This window comes from Episyrphus balteatus, chromosome 3 (genome assembly GCF_945859705.1).
Source record: "Episyrphus balteatus chromosome 3, idEpiBalt1.1, whole genome shotgun sequence".
In the NCBI taxonomy this organism is placed as follows: domain Eukaryota; kingdom Metazoa; phylum Arthropoda; class Insecta; order Diptera; family Syrphidae; genus Episyrphus; species Episyrphus balteatus.
The window spans coordinates 72,855,761-72,875,753 of NC_079136.1; the positions used below are offsets into that span (position 1 = coordinate 72,855,761).

The 19,993-nt window shown below is 30.1% G+C and overlaps 3 protein-coding genes across 3 annotated transcripts in view; 1 reads left to right on the forward strand and 2 right to left on the reverse strand.

The window, feature by feature from the left end:
• LOC129913550 (all trans-polyprenyl-diphosphate synthase PDSS1) overlaps positions 1 to 10,830 on the reverse strand; it is a 45,131-nt gene extending 34,301 nt beyond the window's left edge. The window contains exon 1 of the mRNA XM_055992285.1: positions 9,751 to 10,830. Coding sequence (XP_055848260.1) covers positions 9,751 to 9,975 — 225 coding nt within the window. The 5' untranslated portion in view covers positions 9,976 to 10,830. The remainder of the gene's footprint in view (positions 1 to 9,750) is intronic.
• Positions 10,831 to 14,286: 3,456 nt separating this feature from the next.
• On the forward strand, positions 14,287 to 15,255 carry LOC129914645 (39S ribosomal protein L32, mitochondrial). Its single transcript, XM_055993985.1, has 4 exons — positions 14,287 to 14,464; positions 14,517 to 14,768; positions 14,829 to 14,953; positions 15,015 to 15,255. Exons 1-4 carry the CDS (start codon positions 14,371 to 14,373, stop codon positions 15,150 to 15,152), a joined length of 609 nt encoding a protein of 202 aa, XP_055849960.1. The 5' UTR covers positions 14,287 to 14,370; the 3' UTR covers positions 15,153 to 15,255.
• Positions 15,256 to 17,324: 2,069 nt separating this feature from the next.
• LOC129915732 (methionyl-tRNA formyltransferase, mitochondrial) lies at positions 17,325 to 19,717 on the reverse strand. Its single transcript, XM_055995394.1, has 5 exons — positions 18,823 to 19,717; positions 18,561 to 18,764; positions 18,363 to 18,501; positions 17,931 to 18,093; positions 17,325 to 17,867 (listed from the first exon to the last, which is right to left on the reverse strand). Exons 1-5 carry the CDS (start codon positions 18,990 to 18,992, stop codon positions 17,509 to 17,511), a joined length of 1,035 nt encoding a protein of 344 aa, XP_055851369.1. The 5' UTR covers positions 18,993 to 19,717; the 3' UTR covers positions 17,325 to 17,508.
• Between the last annotated feature and the right edge of the window lie 276 nt (positions 19,718 to 19,993).

The following is a 19,993-nucleotide window of genomic DNA, read 5'->3' on the forward strand; positions in this document are numbered from 1 at the left end:
AGCGATGGATGCAATTTTCTCACAAGTTGACTTCAAACACACAAAAAATATTTGAACACAACGGCAACACCTAGACTATTTAAATATACATTTTAAGACAGTCGTTAAACTGTAAGACCAATGTAAGTGGAAGGAATCTTAGCCAACTAGCTTAAAAATATTGGTTCACACCTAAGCTTTAGTCGAATCTTTAAATTTATACTACAAACAAAATTTATGAGGTATACTATCAGCTCTGTGTATAAACTTTCTTATAGTTGAATTTATGCTTTCCTACCACAGCCCTTAATATAGATTAAATTCAACATAAAATATTATTGTTTCAGAAATCTGAATCTCTGATTAGCGATATTAAGATGCAACAACTTTTTAGTTCATTTATAAAAAAAAATATATTTAACGTAAGTACATATAAATCATGATGACTACGTTATATTCAATAAATTATGTTGTTTGCCAATTAAACTACATACATGCTTGAGTTAGGGTTTCTACACTTGACATGAGGGCACGTTTATTCTTTGCCAGTTTTGTTGCCATTTTTGTTTTGTTTTATTTTAGTACCAGATTGCAATCATGGAATAAAGTATTATATTTCGAATTGATATTTCATTTTGTGATTTGTTACTATGTAAAATGCATGGTGCATTAAATTATCAACATGTCAGCAAACCATTAAAATAAATTAATAAAACTATTTAATTTAAAATATTTATTCACATTACTTAACCTACACAATACACATGAATATCCGATTAATGTTATTATGAAGGTCGCTAAAGGACCAGAACCTGACCTGGCGCTATGTCTGGAATATATTTCTGTCCTGGCAAAACAGAACACAGTGTGACGCGGTGTGAACAAACACATCGTCAAAGTAAAGCAGCAAGAAATCAACGCGATGACGTGCAGAAATCATGTTGTGAATTTTTACCAAGAACAGGACGGAGTAAAAGCGAATTGATGTGTCACTATGAGAAACGAGTTAGTTCTCTGTTGTATGTCTAAATAAATTCGTTTATGGTACACATCATTCCGAATATGAAGTAAGATAAGAGTAGTTTTTTTTTAAACAATATTTTGAATCGAAGTTAAAAACAATAAAATAAAAAACTGTTCTAAATATTTAAAAAATACTGTTATCTGGCAGTAGAGCTGTAGCAAATCGTATGTATTCGTTACTAAAATGCGGGTATTTGCTTCAGTAACGAGTAACGAAACGTTACTTTCTAAACAGTATCGTTACTAGCATGTTTCGTTACTGGGTACTGAAGTAACGAAAAATACGAGATACGAAACATACGAGTACCGACCCCATTCCAATTTCAATGGTAAATCATCCGATATATGAGATACGAAACGAAGTGATACACTCAATTTGTCGCATTTAGCATGTCGTATCTATATCGTTACCGTAGTCGGAATGCTAACTCCAGATAATTATCTGGAGTTTACTTTTGTCTCGATAAAAACAGTAGTGCCAAGGTATAGTTGTGATATCTATCTATAATAATTTATACAAAAATATCAAAAGAGACGTTTTAGTATTTTCTCTATGTGGCCGAAATATACCCATGCCGCAACCAATGTGTTTATGACCTTTTTGTTAATGGGCTTGAAATGTAGCTTAAGAATGTACAAAAGTGTTTTGGTTTTTGAAAAAATTTGTTAATTTTCAGTGCAAAATTTTCAACTAAAAAAAAAGCAGAGAAAACGAGGTTTGAAAATCACTCTCAACAGAAAAAAAAATGAAAAATTGTTCGACATGGTTGTATTGAAGTGTTAATATTTCGAGACCTATGCGATGTACTTTTGAAAAGAAGGTCTCTAAAGAATTGTAATAAGATTACTGAACGAATATAAACAAAAAATTGATAAAATTCTGTCGAAAAATTAGGAACAAAATAAAAAAAGTTTCCACGTTTGATTAAAAAAAATCGAAAAAAAATCGGTATAGCTACCTTCAAACTCTTATAACATGAGAACGCCGCAACTTAAATTAATGTTTATGACTTTAAAATGTAGCTTAGATTATACAAATTGTTTTTGTTTTTTTTCACCCTTATACCAACGTACGAAACATACTTACAATACCAAACATACGAAACGTATCAAATACATGAAATATACGAAATGTACGAAATGTACAAAACGTACGAAGCATGCGAAAGTAACGAAAGTAACGAAACATACGAAACATGCGAAACATACGAAGCACACGAAACATACGAAATATACGAAAAATACGGAGCATACGAAAGTAACGAGTAACGATATTATTGATGCGGGTACTAGTATCAAAAGTAACGTATACATGCGGGTACTCATCTTGTCGTTACTTTTACAGCCCTATCTGGTAGGTCATAAGACGTACTGCAGTAACGTTTTACTCATCGAGCTAAAGAAAATTTCAAATTGAAAGTTAAAAATGAATTATAAGTATGTATCATACAATAATCGGCATGGTAAAGTGCATTGTGTGCCAATAAAGATCTTCTGATTAAAATTTAAACAATCGAAACGAAAAATCAGATAGTTAAAAACCAATTGGTTAAAAAAAAAACTAATTTCCTAGAGAAAAAAGTACGCATACACCACAGTGACCCAAAAATCGTTCAATTTATTATTATTTCTTTAAAATCTAAAAAAAATGATAAAAGATGGGTACGAGTCTAAACCTTCGTTCTTCAACTTCAAACGTAAAGATATTAATCCAATTTTCGTCACACACTTTACTCATCTCTCGCACAAAAACCGGGTTTCCCCCGGATGACTTTATGATTCGTATATATAATAGCCCATTGAAATAACTTTTTGAATTCCTACACGATCGCCATATATATTTTCAAAGTGAATAAACTTATAGGAAGTCCATCACAGGCTATTAACCTTAAAAAATATACACATCATTAGAAAATTATTATGTAATTTTTCATTGATATCATTCATTCAAGTTTTTTTTTTATTTTTTAGTTTTAGTTATTAATACAGTTTCGTTCGATCGATTATGCAATAGAGAATTTATTCATTGATTTTTATGACTATGCAATATTACAAAATCAATCTGTAGGTACAGCTTTCGAATCTTCTTATTTACAAATAAATGGCTATTTTATACGCATAATTTATTAAATTTTCGTTGTTTTTCTTTTTTTATTTATTTTGTTTTATTTTTTTGAAAGATTTCACCACCAGAGCATATGATGGAAATCAAAAGATAGCGAAACTATAATAATACAATCCGTTGTTTTATCGCGACTATATGTTAAATTTACAAGTTTAAATTTAAATTAGTACCTTACAATAATTGCCCGAAGATTTTTATGTAACTCTGCTATTGGATTTTTTTGTTTAATAGTATCTCAGTATCTCTTCTTCTTGGCTCCCTCATATGATAGTAAAACATTTTTATAAACAAGTTGAAACCTGTTTCCTTTTGGAAATTAGGTCACAAAACCTAAACAGGTGCAAGCAATGGATTGGAAATAAAACGAAAGTGATGAAGATGAAAGTATAGTAGTGGTTAATAAAGATTGAGGTAATGGAATGTGAGTGCTTGAACAATTTGTGTACAAGATTGGGTTTACTATACAAAATTGACAATGTGCGCACATTATGACCTGAGAAAGTTTTTTCGTCTGATAAATTTGTTTGAAATATTTACATATGTATGAAGATTTACATACATGTTTGCTGTTATTGTTGAATTGAATATTATTAATCTTAGAGTATCAACAAATTTTGTATTTGCTTTAAGGTTTGAGTTTGACCTTGAAGTATCTGTCAGCCCTAATCTGCTAGCAGATTCACGCGGAAGTTAAAATAAGAAGCATTTAAAGGGCGTATAAAATTAAATTTAAACAATATCCTTGGGACAATATTTTTGACCTTATTTAATAGCTAGAACCTAAAACTTACAACTAACGGCAGAAGTATGAAATTCTATTGTATAGTACAGGTAAAATAGTCCACAAAATTAATAAATAAAAAAATTGTTAGGTACCTCATGAAACTTGGCAAACAATTTTTTTTATCAATAAGGATGAAGGATCAAAAAATCTATAAATTGCCTTTTTTGAATTTATTTATCATTTACTCTCTCCTCGAAAAAAAACATTATTATTTTATTAAGTCTCTTAATTCTTGCTTTCTATTGCGGATTTTCCTTATTTCCCTAAAAAACACCCTTTCATTTTTTATATTCAAATAGTCTGCTTCGTTTTTGGGTGCCTGTTGTAAATGAAACATTTTTACCAATTTTCATTGGGGTACCATTTTTGTCAAAGCTTTTATGGGACTAATTCTGAACTTTATCTATCACCTTTTAACTCAAATAACTTTCTAAACTACATACATTTTAATTGTAAATTTTAATATTCTCATAACAATTCTTATAACAAACGAAACTTTTTCACCAATAAAAAAAAAAAATAAACAAAATGTACATATGTCAGCTGTAATTGAGCCTTTCTCACATATATGTAACTCAACCCCTAAAAAAAACACCCTTCGACCAAAAAAATTTTTCAGGACTTGACGGATTCTTTTCAGTGCATCATGTTTTTTACATGGGTTTTGGTAGTATTTTATCTGCTCTTGTCAAAAAAATCAAATTCGTTTTTATGAAATCTCCCCGAACTCATCAGGTCTGTTTGGGTACTGCCTAAAACAGAAATATTTCAACTTTTTTCAACTTTTTTAACCCAATTCCTGTTTGGGTACTCTGAAATTGTACATTTTTTCACAAAAAAGATGGCCGCGAGAGAGAAAAAAATTTCCCCTTCTTGCGAATTTCTGCCCAAAAAATTTCATCGAACAAAAATCTGAAATCTGTCAAAAGGTAGTGCTTTCTCTGTTTTTCTTTATTTGTTCTTGTCGCACAACATAAAGAAAACAAACTACAAACATGGTGGCGTGGATTTTTTTTCTTGTTTTTTTTTATTTATTTCGTTTTAGTGATGCTCAAAACAAATTAATATTTTATGAACAAAATACCAAAAAAAAGTGTTTCAAAAATAAAACAAAGTGTTTTTAATATTATTCATTTCTTTTTTTTTTTAATTTGTGTTTACATTTTTTAATGAACAAAACGAAGTACAAATATGGCGATGTGGCTATGTTTTGTGTTTTTATTTTTATTTTTTGTGTTTTAATGGTTAAGAAGTGCTTTATTTTATAAATGATTTATATGAAAAAATGAATAAAAAAAGTGTTTGTAAAACAAAACAAATGTTTTGATATTTTTCCTTTCTTTATTTTTTTTTCAATTGGTGTTGTTGTTTACATTTTTGTTGTTGTAGAAAAAGTAGCAGAAAATTTTGTGCCAAAAGCGTTTGGGTACTTTTACACAATTTTTCTTTCTCTGAGAGAATTTCATCCCCACTCCTTAAAATTTGACAGGTTTCATATTTTTGTGCAAAAAGAACCCAAACAGACCTATCTTTAAGTTCCTCAGATATGTAATACAAACCCATGGTATAAAAAGAGAAGGTATGATCATTAGAAAAACTCTGTATCGAGAACTGTCAAAACTTAAAAATGGATACTTAAGGTTTTGACAGCTGGCCATTGAAATTGTTGTTGTAAACAAATTTGTCTTGGAAATTGTTGTTTCTTTTGACTTTGCCAAATATTAAACGTCAAAACCTTATTACCCCATTTTGTAAGATGGCGGCTCTAATGATCATACCTTGTCTTTTTATACCTTGATAGAAACCATAGTTAGCGAATGGACACCATGAATTTTGGATCTCAACTAAAATGTTATGTTTTCCCGCTTACGCCTGGTACGCTGCTCGCGCTAAATTTTAGCTCCCATACAAATTATCGAAAAATTTTAGCTGGGCTAAAATGAGTCCCATACAAATTATCGATAACTTGTATGGAAATTTTATCTTGGCTAAAATTTAGCGCGAGCAGCGTACCAGGCTTTATTCTTAATTTTTGGCTTGCCGAAGCGATTGAGTTTTATAGATCTAATCTTTAAGATTGAGACCTTGCGAAACTTAAGGAAACTGCCAGGGAATATTTTCTTATGTTTAAAACCCCCAAAAAGGGGTTTGAAAAATCGCATATCAGAAATAAAAAAATAGCTGCCCGGTTTTAGATTTAAGTGTTCGCGGCCTTTTCTATATCGTTACGAAATGGAATTGTACAAACGTTAAGTTTTACCTGTCCTACAAATTTGATAAAAAAATTTTTTTTTAACCTTTTTGCGTTGTTGTTTAAAATACCTTATAGAAGATATATTTGATATCCTTTAAAAATAAGATTCAGCAGTACAATTTAATTTTTAAAAAATCATATTTTCAAACTATTAATATAAAAAAAAATAAACACTTAAAACAATTCTAAGGTGTGATTTTAAAAACACATAACATCTCACACTTAGTTTGATTTCTTTTTTTTTTATGAACAAAAATTTCACCTTCGAGTGTCATCGATTTCTACGGCCTTCAAAAGTCTTAGTCTTCAAACCTTGAATAATCCACTTTCGTTGATTATTTAACTCAAAGATAAAAATGAATCAGACTAAAGAGATAATCTGTGTTTTATTTACAAAAAAAAAAAAAAAATCACAATCTCAAATCTGACCTATGTACCCCTGGATTATGTATGTTAGTCTCTTTAGGTAGGTTTGGCATGAACATTATATCTTAAGGCGTGTGTACAGTATATGGATATATGTATGCTATTTCACACTGCATTTTAAAATGTGGTAAATGTTGAACTTTAAGGTTAGATCCTATGCTTGTCCAAAATTCCAAATCTATCTTCAACTAAAACTTAAAAGAAAACTTCGTTGTACTTAATTTAATTTTCCAGTCATAACACGCATTGTGGTGGTTATACTCATTTTAACAACCAAGTTATTGCTTAGTAAATTGTATGATGCTCCACTGATCTCAGGTCATGCTTAAAGTAAACACAACTTTAAGATTTAGTGTTTTGTTGAGATTTCCTAACAAACTAAATTGTTACTATTTGCGGCATTTGAATCATTATTTATCTATAAATTTGATAATGACAAGATAGAAATTTAGCAAAATTATAAAAATTTACAAGTTGGATGATCTGATCATATTAACAAGGCTAAATCCTATTATCGAATGAAACAGATGTTGGTGTCAGAAAATGAGGGAAGCGTCCTGTCAAATGGATAATGAACCAATAATTTCCTTAACTAAACAGAAACAGTACCTATTTGCTTTTATCGAAAATATTTGTTTTATGTAATACTATCAAGAAGTGCCACTTAATGTTGGAAACCAGGCACCAATTTCATACTTTCGTTTAGCTCCAATATCATACTTTCGGTAAGATAGTGCAAATGTTTATATTGAAAGTGAAATTTAATTTTTTTTAAACACATTTAGTGCGATTTATAGTTATTAAAATTCGTTGACTGGAGTATTTTGAAATTCTTCGAAATTGTATGTAAAACTAGATCATTCAAGTAGTGCGCTCAATTAATAAACTGAAGTAAATAACTGATTTGGTCACTATGGTGTATGCGTACTATTTGTGTGTCTAGAAAAACCCAACAGTCTTTTAAAATTGAGTGTTCTTACATTAATAATAGTGTAAATGAAAATGTCTTTTTAGAACTTGGTCTTAGAAAAAATGATGGTATTATCTACAAGATATTCTTTTCTAAAGAAATTTCAAGAAATTAGAAAACTGATTTTTAACATAATTTTTTTTAAATATGTACACATAATTCAAAAATAAATATAATTTGTTTTCTTCATTAATTGTAAATGTTTCAAATAACAGGCCTAATTTGAATTTAAAAGCATTTGTTTTTTCATGTCTGAAAGCTTATACGAGTAAGTTAATCTTTTAAATTAATAAATTTAAATTTTAGAACAATTGTACTAAACTTAATATTTGTATCCTGGAACCCTAGTGAAAAAAGTCTTGCATGGTTAGTTTAAATGTAAAAACAGACACAACCTAAACCTTAGTGTTTATTTTCATTTCATACATGATATTTGTATGTTTTCGGTTTGAAACAAAAATGCTATACTAATGGATCATAAATAACTCACAGAATCTTTTTGAAAAGAAAATTTTTAGTTGGACTTCTATTTTTTGCTAAAATTTTGCTTATATAAATAACTAATGCATGCATACAAAATTGTCAAATTATCATACGCGTTTTTAATATTCATATTTGCTTAAAAATATCTCAAATGTTTTAGTTTAGATTTTGTAAACTATGTATTTTTCATAAAACTGTTTTTTTTTTGTATACACTTTGATTTAAACTTTTCATTAACAAACATAATAAAAATTTTAGAAAACCAAAGTAAAATCAAAATATTCAAAAATAAAAGGAGATACAGCCTATGCAAGTGTATGACCAAAAGTTTCTTTACAATTCTTGAGAAAATCTTAATCGAAATAGTTAGAGCCGTTTTCTAGAAAATTGTAGCAACTTAAAAAAAAATTGTATGGCAGTTAAACGGGCTTGCCAAAATATTAAATAACAAAAAAAAAAACTTTCAGAATTGCATTAAAATCACCTGAACCAAATTTGAAGAAAATCTAGTCTAGACGGTAAAAATGTGCAAAGATGGACGTACAGACAGTGGAATATCAGGAAATTATTAATTAAAACCTCATTTCACAATTAAAAAAATAAAAAATAAAAAATAAAAAAAAAATGTTTCATATCCTGAATAACTCAAGCCAATATTGAGTCACATTAAGCTATTAAGCAACCGCTGAGGTTTATAATTAAATTCGAATCATTTTTTCTTTTAACAAAAAACTACTTGAAATTGTTTAAATCTCAAATTAGTACTTCAACAACTAACGACCCATATTTAAACTTAGCTTAATTTAATATTGAACACTTGCTGTGGTCTTATCGGTTTTTTTTTTACAAACAAATTTATTTTTCAGTCGAATTGAAGACAATTGGGATTTTATTTTAAACCCGTTTAATGAATAATAAATTATTTAACATTATTTAATAATCTTCTAATCAACAAGGAAAAATTTCTTTGGTCAGTTCATTAAGTAAATCATCTGTAACCTTTATATATTTTTCCTATGAGTTAAGGTACAAATACGTAAATTCAAATTTATATTTATCTTCAATATTACAAAAAAAAAAAACTGTTTACAAATCTGCACGTTTTATTAATGGAACTCCGAAAAGTAGCTTGCGCAGAATCACCAAAAGCAAACTTATACAAAAGCAAAAAAACATGTGTTTAAGCACCTGTCAGCTAAAAACCAAAACAAAAATTTTACTTGCATAACTTTTTTTTTTAAATAATTAAAAAATTAAAAACGAATCTCCTGCCCTTAATTAATATTCCTCAAAAATTCATTATGATACAAAAAAAAGAAAAAAACCCAATTGCACAACGAACAGGATTTAAGATTTCTTAACTATAAAATATCCTGTTGCCATTGCATTACATTCAACTGCGACACTTTCGCAATCCCCCATGAACTAGTTACGCGCTCAAAACAAAATTCGAAAGTTTCTGTCTTTTTTTTTTTTTTGTTTTTGTATTTTGTAAGGAATTCGTACAAGGTGGCGGTTGCAGACTGCATTACTTTGGACAACAACTCATGCGTTTATTTAGTTTGCAAAATCAATTTTGCTTAAAGCAGGTTAAGATTTATATTATATTTGCCAATAAATCACTAACTTGCTTCCAGATATATTAAACAAATAAAAAAAAAAAAAACTTTAATTATGTAATCGACAATAATTTTTAATTTTTTTACCTTTGAGTGAAAATTATTAGATGTAGAATCCTCAAATGAACTCCTTGACTCCCGTGAACTATGAAAGGATCTAGTAAATGATAGATCCCTTGCTGATGCTAACAAATATCTCGAAGAAGTAGTTTTATTCACGACAACGCTTCGATTTAAAAATAAATGACACAAAAATGTATCTGCCTGCGAACGGCGAATGCACCTGAGACTAGAACTCCCGAAACAAGCCATATTATTATCCTCTTCTTAAAAAAGTATAAAGTTTGTCTTAAAAAAGGTTGTAACCGTTTATAAAAGAGAAGAGAAACCCCCAAAGAAATGACAATATCAAACAAAATTCAAGAAGAAAAGACGAAAAATAAAAAAAGAAAGTAATGCACAAGACACTTGCGGCGATATATAGTGGAACCCCGTAAGACAACCACACTGTCAGTCAGTCAGTTCAAAATATATATAAAAGATCACTCGAACGGACAATCCACCAAACTCTCTCAAGTTTAAAACCACGACTTATATATTTATTAAATCTTTTTTTGGTTTAACTTGGAAACCTTTTACCGGACTTTAAAAAAAAAGATTTAATCGACGAAGTGAATGCTTTCGGTAGTACCGACCAAGTGCTTATGACCGAATCTCCGGACCACAGCTAACACCACAGTGTTAAGTGATTTGATTTCTCTCTGCAGTTGCCGCAGAGCTCAAGTCCAAGACGAGGTTTTGCTTTCGTCACAACACCAGAGTCAATTCGAGTTTGTATGATGAGCTCGAGCTGTGCTTGATCCCCACACACAAGCTTTAAACAATATATTTTTAATAGTTAGCTTTATCTTTGGGCCACAGTCAGCAGACATAGGCAGCGAATGTGCAAAATGTGCTTCACTTCATCACACTAGTTTAATAAGAATATCTTCTAGATAAAGCTTTTAATTTGTAACTTTTCACTTGTCTTCATTTTATTTATATCATATCAATAAGTTAATGGTTTATTTATTTAATTTTTTGGTTTTTGGTATTTCCAATTTTGATGTAATAATTTTATAACAATCTTGGACCGAAAAGGAAAATTTTTGCATGTAGTAGTGTTGGATGAATCAAAATAAATATATGAAATGTCAGAATTTCGGAGTCAGCTGTTTTCTCAAGAAAGAAGTGTTCTGATAAGAGCATGGTGATTGGTATAAAGATGGGATGTGTTCGCAGGGTTGGAATCATTTAATTTTTTTTAAAGAATTAACTTCTTTAGCCTGGTACGCTGCTCGCGCTAAATTTTAGCTCCCATACAAATTATCGAAAATTTTTAGCCAAGATAAAATGGATCCCATACAAGTTATCGATAATTTGTATAGGAATTTTATCTCAGCTAAAATTTAGCGCGAACAGTGTACCAGGCTTTTAGCTTTAAAAATGGAAAAATACAAAATTGAAGATTTTCAAACGCATTTTTTATAGTTTTTAAAGGTGGAAAACTTAAAAAATGATGCAGAAAGCTTAGTTTTTGTTGTAAAAAAAATTTGCATAGGTACTCTTTTTCACCAAAAAATTTGCGCTAGTAAGAAAAAAATATTTTTATTTTTGTACTTTTGCAAAAAGTGGTGAATGTAGTTTATATCGACTTTTCACGGGTCGATTGTATACCCTGTTTTTTTTTTTTATATGCGATTTGACATTTGAAATGAGATAATTTTCGAAATCATCTCATTTAATTCTAAATTCGTCTGGGACTCTACTATGAGAATTGTCACTTTAGTCACCTGTGGCTATTGTTCACATGAATCTGTCTTCTGACCTAAAAAATCTTATAGCCAGTTTTCTCTACAGCCCAAATGAGATAATAGCCGTTTTTTATTATCACTTGATCCATATAGATCATTAATTAAAATGTATTACAACAACTACGTGAGATCTTGCAAGATCACGATTCATGATCCTGATGAAAAGCAAGATCACGATTTGTGATCCTGATGAAAAGCAAGATCTCATGTAGTAGTTGTAATTCATTTTAATTAATAACACTGGTTAACAAGGGTTCTGTTGCCGGAACAAAAATATACTTTTCTGAAGGTTTTCGGTGTGCTGAACTCGAATCCGAAGTCAAAAAAATTCTAGCAGCTCCCGTTTTTGAGATATAACCGTTAGAAAATTCAAAAAAACCCTTTTTTGAGTTTTTTGGACCTTATTCTTTTGTATAAGGAAAATTGTTTGAGCATATTTAGTAACGGTTTCTATAAGAACTCTTTTCCATCTTTCGATACCTGTTTAAATCTTTTCAATATCTTTTGTATTGCCCGAGATATCTTAAAATGAAGTAAGTGGGTTTGGCTTCATATATCATAATGGAGATAATGACGTTATAAAATTTATAAAAATACCAAACAACTGAGGATATCTCGGGCAGTAAAAAAGATATCGGAAAGATTTAAACAGATTTAAAAAGGTGGGAAATAGTTCTTATAAAAACCATTACTAAATATGCTCAAACAATTTTCCTAATATAAAAGAATAAGGTCCGAAGTGCTGCATTTTCTAACTGTAATATCTCAAAAACGCGAGCTGCTAGAATTTTTTTGACTTCGGATTCAAGTTCAGCACACCGAAAACCTTCAGAAAAGTATATTTTTGTTCTGGCAACAAAAAAAAAGTTCAATTTTGTAGACCAGTGTAATCTATATGGATCAAGTGATAATAAAAAACGGCTTATTTCGCAAATTAGGTTAGTTCAAATGTCTAGAGCCCAAATGAGAGAATAACGCAAATTATCTCATTTTCAAATGTCAAATTCTAAAAAAAAAAAATTTATTTGAAATCTGAACTGACCACATTTGCGAAATTATCTCATTTTGGCTCTAGTGAAAACAAATGCTATTTCGAATTTAAAATCGTATAGGAAAAAAAATTTAATTTAAATTTTGAGCCGACCTAATTTGCGAAATTATCTAATTTGGGCTGTACTGAACTAATACTAGGTGTGTTTTATATTACCACCGGGCTAAACTGGATAAAAAAAAAACGCTTCGGGACTTATACTATGTTTCCACCTACGCTAAATCCGAGATTTAGCTAAGTAGATTTAGAATAAATCTCGTGATTTATTCTACTTCGCTTAGGCCCATTTGCTGAAACGAAACTTAAATATTTAAGTGAAACACAAAGCTCTAAGTTCTGCATAGCGGTTTGCACGAACTTCGAACTGTGTCATAAATTCCTCTAAGTTAAACATAACTTAGGGGGAAGAAATAGTAGAACATAAGCAGTTTATGTTCTACCTAAGCAAATTTTATTAAGAAATTAATAGGGAACATGTGTTGAAAATGCCATTGGGTCTAAAATAGCGCTATATAGATTATTTAAAATTAACATCCAAACATATTTTCCATATTAAATTTCCATATAATGCAAACCTTTTTCAGGTTGTTTTTGGAGCTCATAGTTTTGACATTTCTTCCAACCTATTTCATTCCTTAAGCTTTATGTGACAGATTTATTTTTTGTCTTGCGTCAAACACAAATTTTTATTATTTTGTTTTATTGATCTTTTTTCCAAAAAAAACTTGAAGAACCTTTACCACGCACTTCAACATTTAACCAAATTTATTATATTTAATAAAAGAAAAATTCAAAACACATGAAAAATAATTTAATTTAAAATTAATTTGACATTATTTGACATTTGAATTGAAAATCTCAGGGATTTCTCGCATGAAAGTAAATCATTGATAGGTTGAACATAAATATTTTTTAGCAACTTGGAATAAACTAAGTATTCTTTAAGAGCTATGTTCGACCTAGCTATGATTTAAATTTATGATCCGTATGAGCAAATGGGCCTTAATCTCAGATTCGGGTTCAGCTACCCTAAATCTAAGATTTTCACCTACTTTCAATCCGAGATTTAGAATAAAACTCCAGATTTATTCTAAATGTACTTAGCTAAATCTCGAATTTAGGCTAGGTAGAAACGTAGTAACAACAAAAATGTAAGCTAGCAAAACTAGTTAAATAAATTGTCATTCCAAACAAATTATGAAAAAATTATTTTGGTAGCACAGATTTAAAACTGTTCAAAAAGTTAAGCCCAGAGAAATCTCCGGACTTAAGCCATAACTACAATGACCTAAAAAGTGAAAAAGTGGGAAATTTACAAAAGTAAACATTTTTTATTTCTTTCTATTTCTTTTCTTTTCTATTTCTTTCTTTCTGGTTTCAAAAACAATTTTTGTAGTTTTTTCCAAAAACAAATGGAGCTTTAAAGAAATACAAAATTTTTAATTTTGTAAATTTCCCACTTTTTCACTTTTTAGGTCATTTTTTTTTTTTTTTTGTCCAGTTAAGACCGGTTGATATAAAAACACGCATCTATTTTTTCATTTAGATTTCGCAAGTATTTCGGTGTCTTCGTGGAAACCGACAAAAAATATCGTTTTGCATCAGCAGCAAATATTTTTTAAATAAATTCGACTTCAAATACAACTCATGTTGTATGCACCTTTAATCTGAATGGTATAAATTTATTTATTACACAACATGACATCCAAAGTCAAATTTTTTTCAAGATCTGTCAAAAAAAAAATTCTGTTTTCCGAAAATTACGCTAAAATTTATAAAAGGTTATTTTTTTAATTTTCCGGGATGTCTCGTTTTATTATTGTCCGAGTTTCTAATTTCTTAAATAAATTAGAATATGCATTTGCCCAAATATTTCGTGGTCCTTTTCCACAACCAGGTAAGCTCACAATTCACAAATTGGACCACTCTATAACCAACATCATTTCTAGAATGTCTTGCGGTTTTGGGAACAAGCGTAGGTTCACACAATGGAACAGCACCAAAAAGTTCCATGTATGGTCTTAAGGATCTAATAGGAGATGGTATCCTTTGGGCTGTTCCCAAACATCGAAGATCTGTCGAACGAAGATTAAGTCGTAAGTTTGGTTATCCCGAGTATACATGGAAGCCTTTGAAATTGAAAACCCATTTGCGTTCCTGTAATAATTGTGGACATGACCATGAGATTGGAGTTTTGTGTCGTAAGATATATATAGCTTTTTAAAGTACAGTGTATATTTATTAAATTTTTTATTTACTAGCAAACTGTTATGCAAAAGTTCGCACCGAAACTCAACTCATGCAAGATAAAATCCAAGAAAAATTAGGATTGAACCCAATTGAGCAAGAAGTTGTTGTGCTCTATGAAGGCGAGAAACACGAACAAGTTAAATATTTTCAAAATTGTAAATGTTCTCAAATATAAGCTTTAACTTATTTCCTTGCAGCCTTCCGAGTTTCTAGATGGTAAGCGCATTGTTGAAATGGAAAAACCCCGTCCTAATTGGTTCAGTAAAAATTTAATACAAAAAACAACCCAAAAAGAAGCTACAACCAAAGAAGCCAAACCTTCTGATTTAGGATAAGAAGCTCGAATGTTTTATTGTTAAATAAAATATTTAAAGAAAAATGTTATTACTTTTGTCAATTTTTTCTGAACAAAACCAATAAAAACAAATTAGAAATTAAGGTCGAGCTAGGTACCAACTTGGTTTTATGTTTGAAAAAAAAAAACTTATCTACTTTCTAGAGTTTTTTAAAGATTTCAAAAGTAGACTTAAACTTGGAATTTAAATATGAAAAATAAATTGCTTCTTTTAGAAGATGAAGAAATTTTTCACAGATGTCGACAGAAATGTGAAGGACTAAAAAATTTCCCATTTTTTCGAATAGATGGTAGACATCGGGCCTAAATAGCTCACGATTCTTATCCCAAAGATTATCAGCGGTTAAATGCATAGCCAGTACAGGGAAAAAACCCTTCTCCCAACCTACAAGAGGGATAACCATAACTACTCCTCGATTAAGTTGATATTGAACATCACGAAGATCGTTAAGCGAATATTGGATGCCCGTCTGCGAAAAATAATACTGATCTGATGACCAGTTTAGGTTTGTAAATCAACCTCCTAAGCAGTTGGTTGCCCAGCATTTACACACACATCGCAACGTTGGACAACGAGAAAATTTGAAAAATCGAATATTGTTATGCTATATCTTTCACGTTATATGGCATGAAAGTTACCTATTTTTTTATATATTTATTGCATTATTATTAATAGCCTGATAAATTTAAAATACAAAAAAAAAAGAAAAAACGTTTAGAAAAACTCAACGTCCTCTTTTCGTCCGCGCGCAATATTAGCTGCGTTCCTTTGGGAACATTAAACTACTGCTTAGTACTCAAAACTACTTTGAACTACTTTTGCTCTATTGGAAAAGTAGTTCAAATCAGATTTAATTACTTTAGCAGCAGATAAATATTCCCAAAGGAACGCAGCTATTAAATCAGGTAACAGCCCAAACCAGATAGGCGATTTAGTTCAAACTTTGTAAGTTTTTGTAATTCCCTTGGGGGGAAATTTTAAAATAGTTAAAAATTAAAATTTTTGATCCATCATAACATATTACATAATTTAAGCGTGTCTTACAACCATAATCTAAAAAAACTTGATTGTAAAAAACAAAACAAGTTGTTTTTATATAGTATCTCAGCACGAAAAAATTCTTCTTAATCATGCATACTCCAAATAAATTTTAAACTACAAAATCTAACTTTTCATATCAGTCGAAAAAAACAACCTTTTACCTTGAACATTTGTGTCAACTCTTTAGGTTCTTAGTTACCCTATCAACTGGAATCCTTTGAGTGAACTTTACATTAAAAAAAAGATTTCACAGATCACAGCAAATAAGGAATAAATATGGCTCATCTTGTTTTCCGAATGGAAAGGTTAAAACTTTGTTCGCCTTAGTTTGAGCTTTGGACGTTTTTGTTCAATTTTTTCTCAATAAGTGGACAATCAGCTGCATTTAGGACTTAACAAACCACAAAAAAAATATAAGTGAGCCTGCTTTGAATGGACAAAATAGAAACCAAATGAAATACAAATAAGAAAAAAGCCGTATTTCTACAGTTCTTCTTCGCATATATCAGTTAGAAAAAAAACTAAACGAATTAGTTTTAACTTAGTTACAACTTACCCCGGAAAAATGTTTCAATCTACCACGGCATGAAATTTTACACAAAAAAAAAATACTAAAAACCAAATTCATACTTTTTTCACATGAATACAATTGTAGTCAAACCAGAAATGCATGGCAAAAAAAGACACTCAGAAATGTACCTCGGAAATGTAAATACATAAAGTGCTTCCTTTTGGCAACATCCTTAATTATCACTTCTTATTCTTACCAATACTTATTGAAAATACAAACGCAATTCTTAATGTAGAGGAACTCTATTTTTTAGCTGTTATTTCTTACCTTTGTTTTCTAATCCCACTCACTCTTATTAAAAAAATGTTCATCTTTTCATAAAAAGGATTAAAAACTTTTATAGAATTTCGGGTCTCATTATATTCAGCATTATAAAATAGTTTCAAAAAAACAATAAAAATTTTCAAGCAGTTAAAAAAAAAAATAAAATAAAAAAGGAGGACGTATACGCCACAGTGTATGTGGAAAACGGGAAAATAATGTGGATTACAGCTAAAAGGTCGGACAAAATTTCATTAGAAGGTACTGGCTGATTAAATAAAAGTTTTATTTTGCAGTACTGTTGTAAATTTACTTTTATGAACTCGAGGACGTTCTTCTCGAACAAACAAATCCGAAGAAACATTTAATTTCTATTAAAAAATATTCAGTAGAACAACTTTTGTACTTTGACTGAATTCCCCCGCGAATTAACTACATAAACTTAAAATTTTTTTCCAATAATTAATTTTTATTAAAAACTAACGAACTTTTCTCACATTTTCTTAAAAATCCATTACTGAACTCTTCGGCGGTCATAGTACGTTTACCTTCAACTTTGACCCTAAAAACATCAATGGAATTGCAATCTTTGCATCGTACTCTGAAGCATTTTTCACTTCGAATAATTTCAATAGATCCAGAACTTCCATGGCAGTCGTTCAGCTTTGGTCCAAGTCTAATATCAATCAACTTTATGTTCAAATCTTTAAATCTAGTTGACAATGGTTTATAACCATAAAGAGCTCTGTAGAGGTTATAGACTTCATTTGCTGTCATTAGATTCCAATCAACTTCAGTTAAAGTGTGAAGAACTTTTGGTGCTATAGAAAATTAGGTTTAATATGCAAACAGAAAAAAAAAAAAACAATTGAGAGTAATCAAACCATAAGTTGCCTCTTTATCATTTTGTGGTATCGAGTTTTTAAAACTTTCTGGATATCCTTCCAGAGTTGAGTTTAGAAGTTTTGCTCCTTCTTTTGCTAATATTGTATGTAATTCAGGCATTAGAACATCCGGGGCAATAGGTATTTCTTTTTGGGCGTATATCTAAAAAAAAACGTAGGTATCTAGTTAAAAAAAAAATAATCGCCCTTATTCTGAATGAAGACTCCCTGGGAAATGTGATCGTGCCTCAAAAGCTTAGGAAATGTTGCTCCCTCTTCGCTTTTTTATCATTATTAACAAAAGGGGAACTTAATTTAAACGTAAAAGGGACGATATTGTGGAAATTTTTCGATTGGAAGCCCATCTCCCTAACACAATTCCCCGGGAGTTTTGATTCAGAATAGGGCTGACTAATAAGATAATATACTTACATCACCAATATCAAACCGTTTTGGTTCGATTCTCATTATTGAGACACCAGTTTTAGTGTCACCTTTCATAATTGAATAGATTATTGGAGCAGCTCCTCGCCATCGAGGCAAGAGACTAGCATGAACATTTATCATTCCTCTAAAATTGATTGAAAATCTTACTAAAATTCATCGAAATGTTGGTCTTAAAATACTTACAAAGGGAAAGCTTTAATGAGGTTACTTGGTATCAAATGTCCAAATGAAACAACTATTCCCAGATCATATTGCTTGCAGGTGTCCGGCTCAATTGGCCACTTGTAAGTTTGTAAATTGTTCGCCTCTGCATAGCATTTTATACAATTTGAAGGACTCTTAAAGGATGTGACAACACCAACGGTGGACACCTTTAAATTGTTCAAACTTTTTAAAAATCTGTTAGCATGCTGTTTTATTACATAGTTTAAAAGGTACCCATTACCTTGATTTATGTAGCACCTCAATGCTTGGAAGTGAAAAGTTGTCAGTTCCAAAAAAAAGTACTTTGAGCTTATTTGGACTAGAGGAAAAAGTTCGAACTAGACGAAAACATTCATAAATCTTTCTTTTATATTTATAAAAATTAGTTTCTCCGGTAATTTTTGATAACATTTTTTTATTATGCTAAATTAAATTGATTTTTTTTGTAATGCTTGACAGCTTCTTCGCTGTCAGTGAAAAAACGTCAGTATTCAGTTTAATGCCTAGTACGCATTTTTGTTTATCAATTCGATCACAGGAGCGGTAGGTAAACCATGGCGGTATAGCAATACCGCTTGCGGTATACCGGCGCACAGTGGTTCCCAGATGAAAAAAAAACCCAAAAACGTGAAACAATTTTCTAAATTTTTTTGATTTGGTTTTTCGATTAAAAATATGTTTAAATACAGAATGCAATCAATTTTAGTTTTTTGCATAGCCTGGGTCCCGAGTATACTTAGCTCAAGCTAGATTGATTAAAATTATCGAAATTTTGTACTTTTTTTTTGCAACTTTTGATGTGTTTTTTTTAAGAATAGTGTTGTTCACAGTTTATTTGTCCTTAAGTGTACATTTACCGTTTGTCGAATTTGCTTATTTTTAAAGAAACCTCGGCCTATAAAAAAAAAGCTCCACAATGTCCACGTTCATTTTAGTAACAATTTAAAGCTTAATATGATATGACCCATTTTGACCCATTCTCCCGTAAGAGCTTCTTGAGTGTAGCAAAGCGTGATGCGTGACACTCAAACAGCACTCGAAATCGGCTTCTGGTATTAACGTTTCTAATTTTACGGCTTTTTTGATAAAATAAAGTTCTTTACATTATAAGAGGTCTATGTAGTCATCACTGATAAACCAAAAAATAAAGAAAAATCAAAAATTAAAAATAAAAAAGAAAAATGTCCAAAAACGGTATGAATTTTTTTTTTTTCAAAATTTAACTTTTTTTGAAAACTTTTAATTTTCTTTGGTTCATCTAAAATTTAAACGGTATTTAATAACAAATAAACTCAAAGGAATTTGATTTTGCTCATAATCACCCATAGTTATAAAATAGCGGCACATTTTCTAAAAAAAAAAAAAACGTAAAAAGGCCTATTTTGATAGCTTTTCTAAAAGATCTCAAATGT

Bases quoted from the DNA above. Each gene is read 5' to 3' on its own strand.
- LOC129914645 (XM_055993985.1), top strand. From the start codon at position 14,371: ATGTCTCGTTTTATTATTGTCCGAGTTTCTAATTTCTTAAATAAATTA. The intron at 14,465-14,516 runs GTAAGCTCACAA...CATCATTTCTAG, and splicing joins TGGTCCTTTTCCACAACCAG to AATGTCTTGCGGTTTTGGGA. The intron at 14,769-14,828 runs GTAAGATATATA...TTTATTTACTAG, and splicing joins TGAGATTGGAGTTTTGTGTC to CAAACTGTTATGCAAAAGTT.
- LOC129915732 (XM_055995394.1), bottom strand. From the start codon at position 18,992: ATGTTATCAAAAATTACCGGAGAAACTAATTTTTATAAATATAAAAGA. The intron at 18,094-18,362 runs GTAAGTATATTA...GTTTTTTTTTAG, and splicing joins AACGGTTTGATATTGGTGAT to ATATACGCCCAAAAAGAAAT. The intron at 17,868-17,930 runs GTTTGATTACTC...AATTTTCTATAG, and splicing joins TGATAAAGAGGCAACTTATG to CACCAAAAGTTCTTCACACT.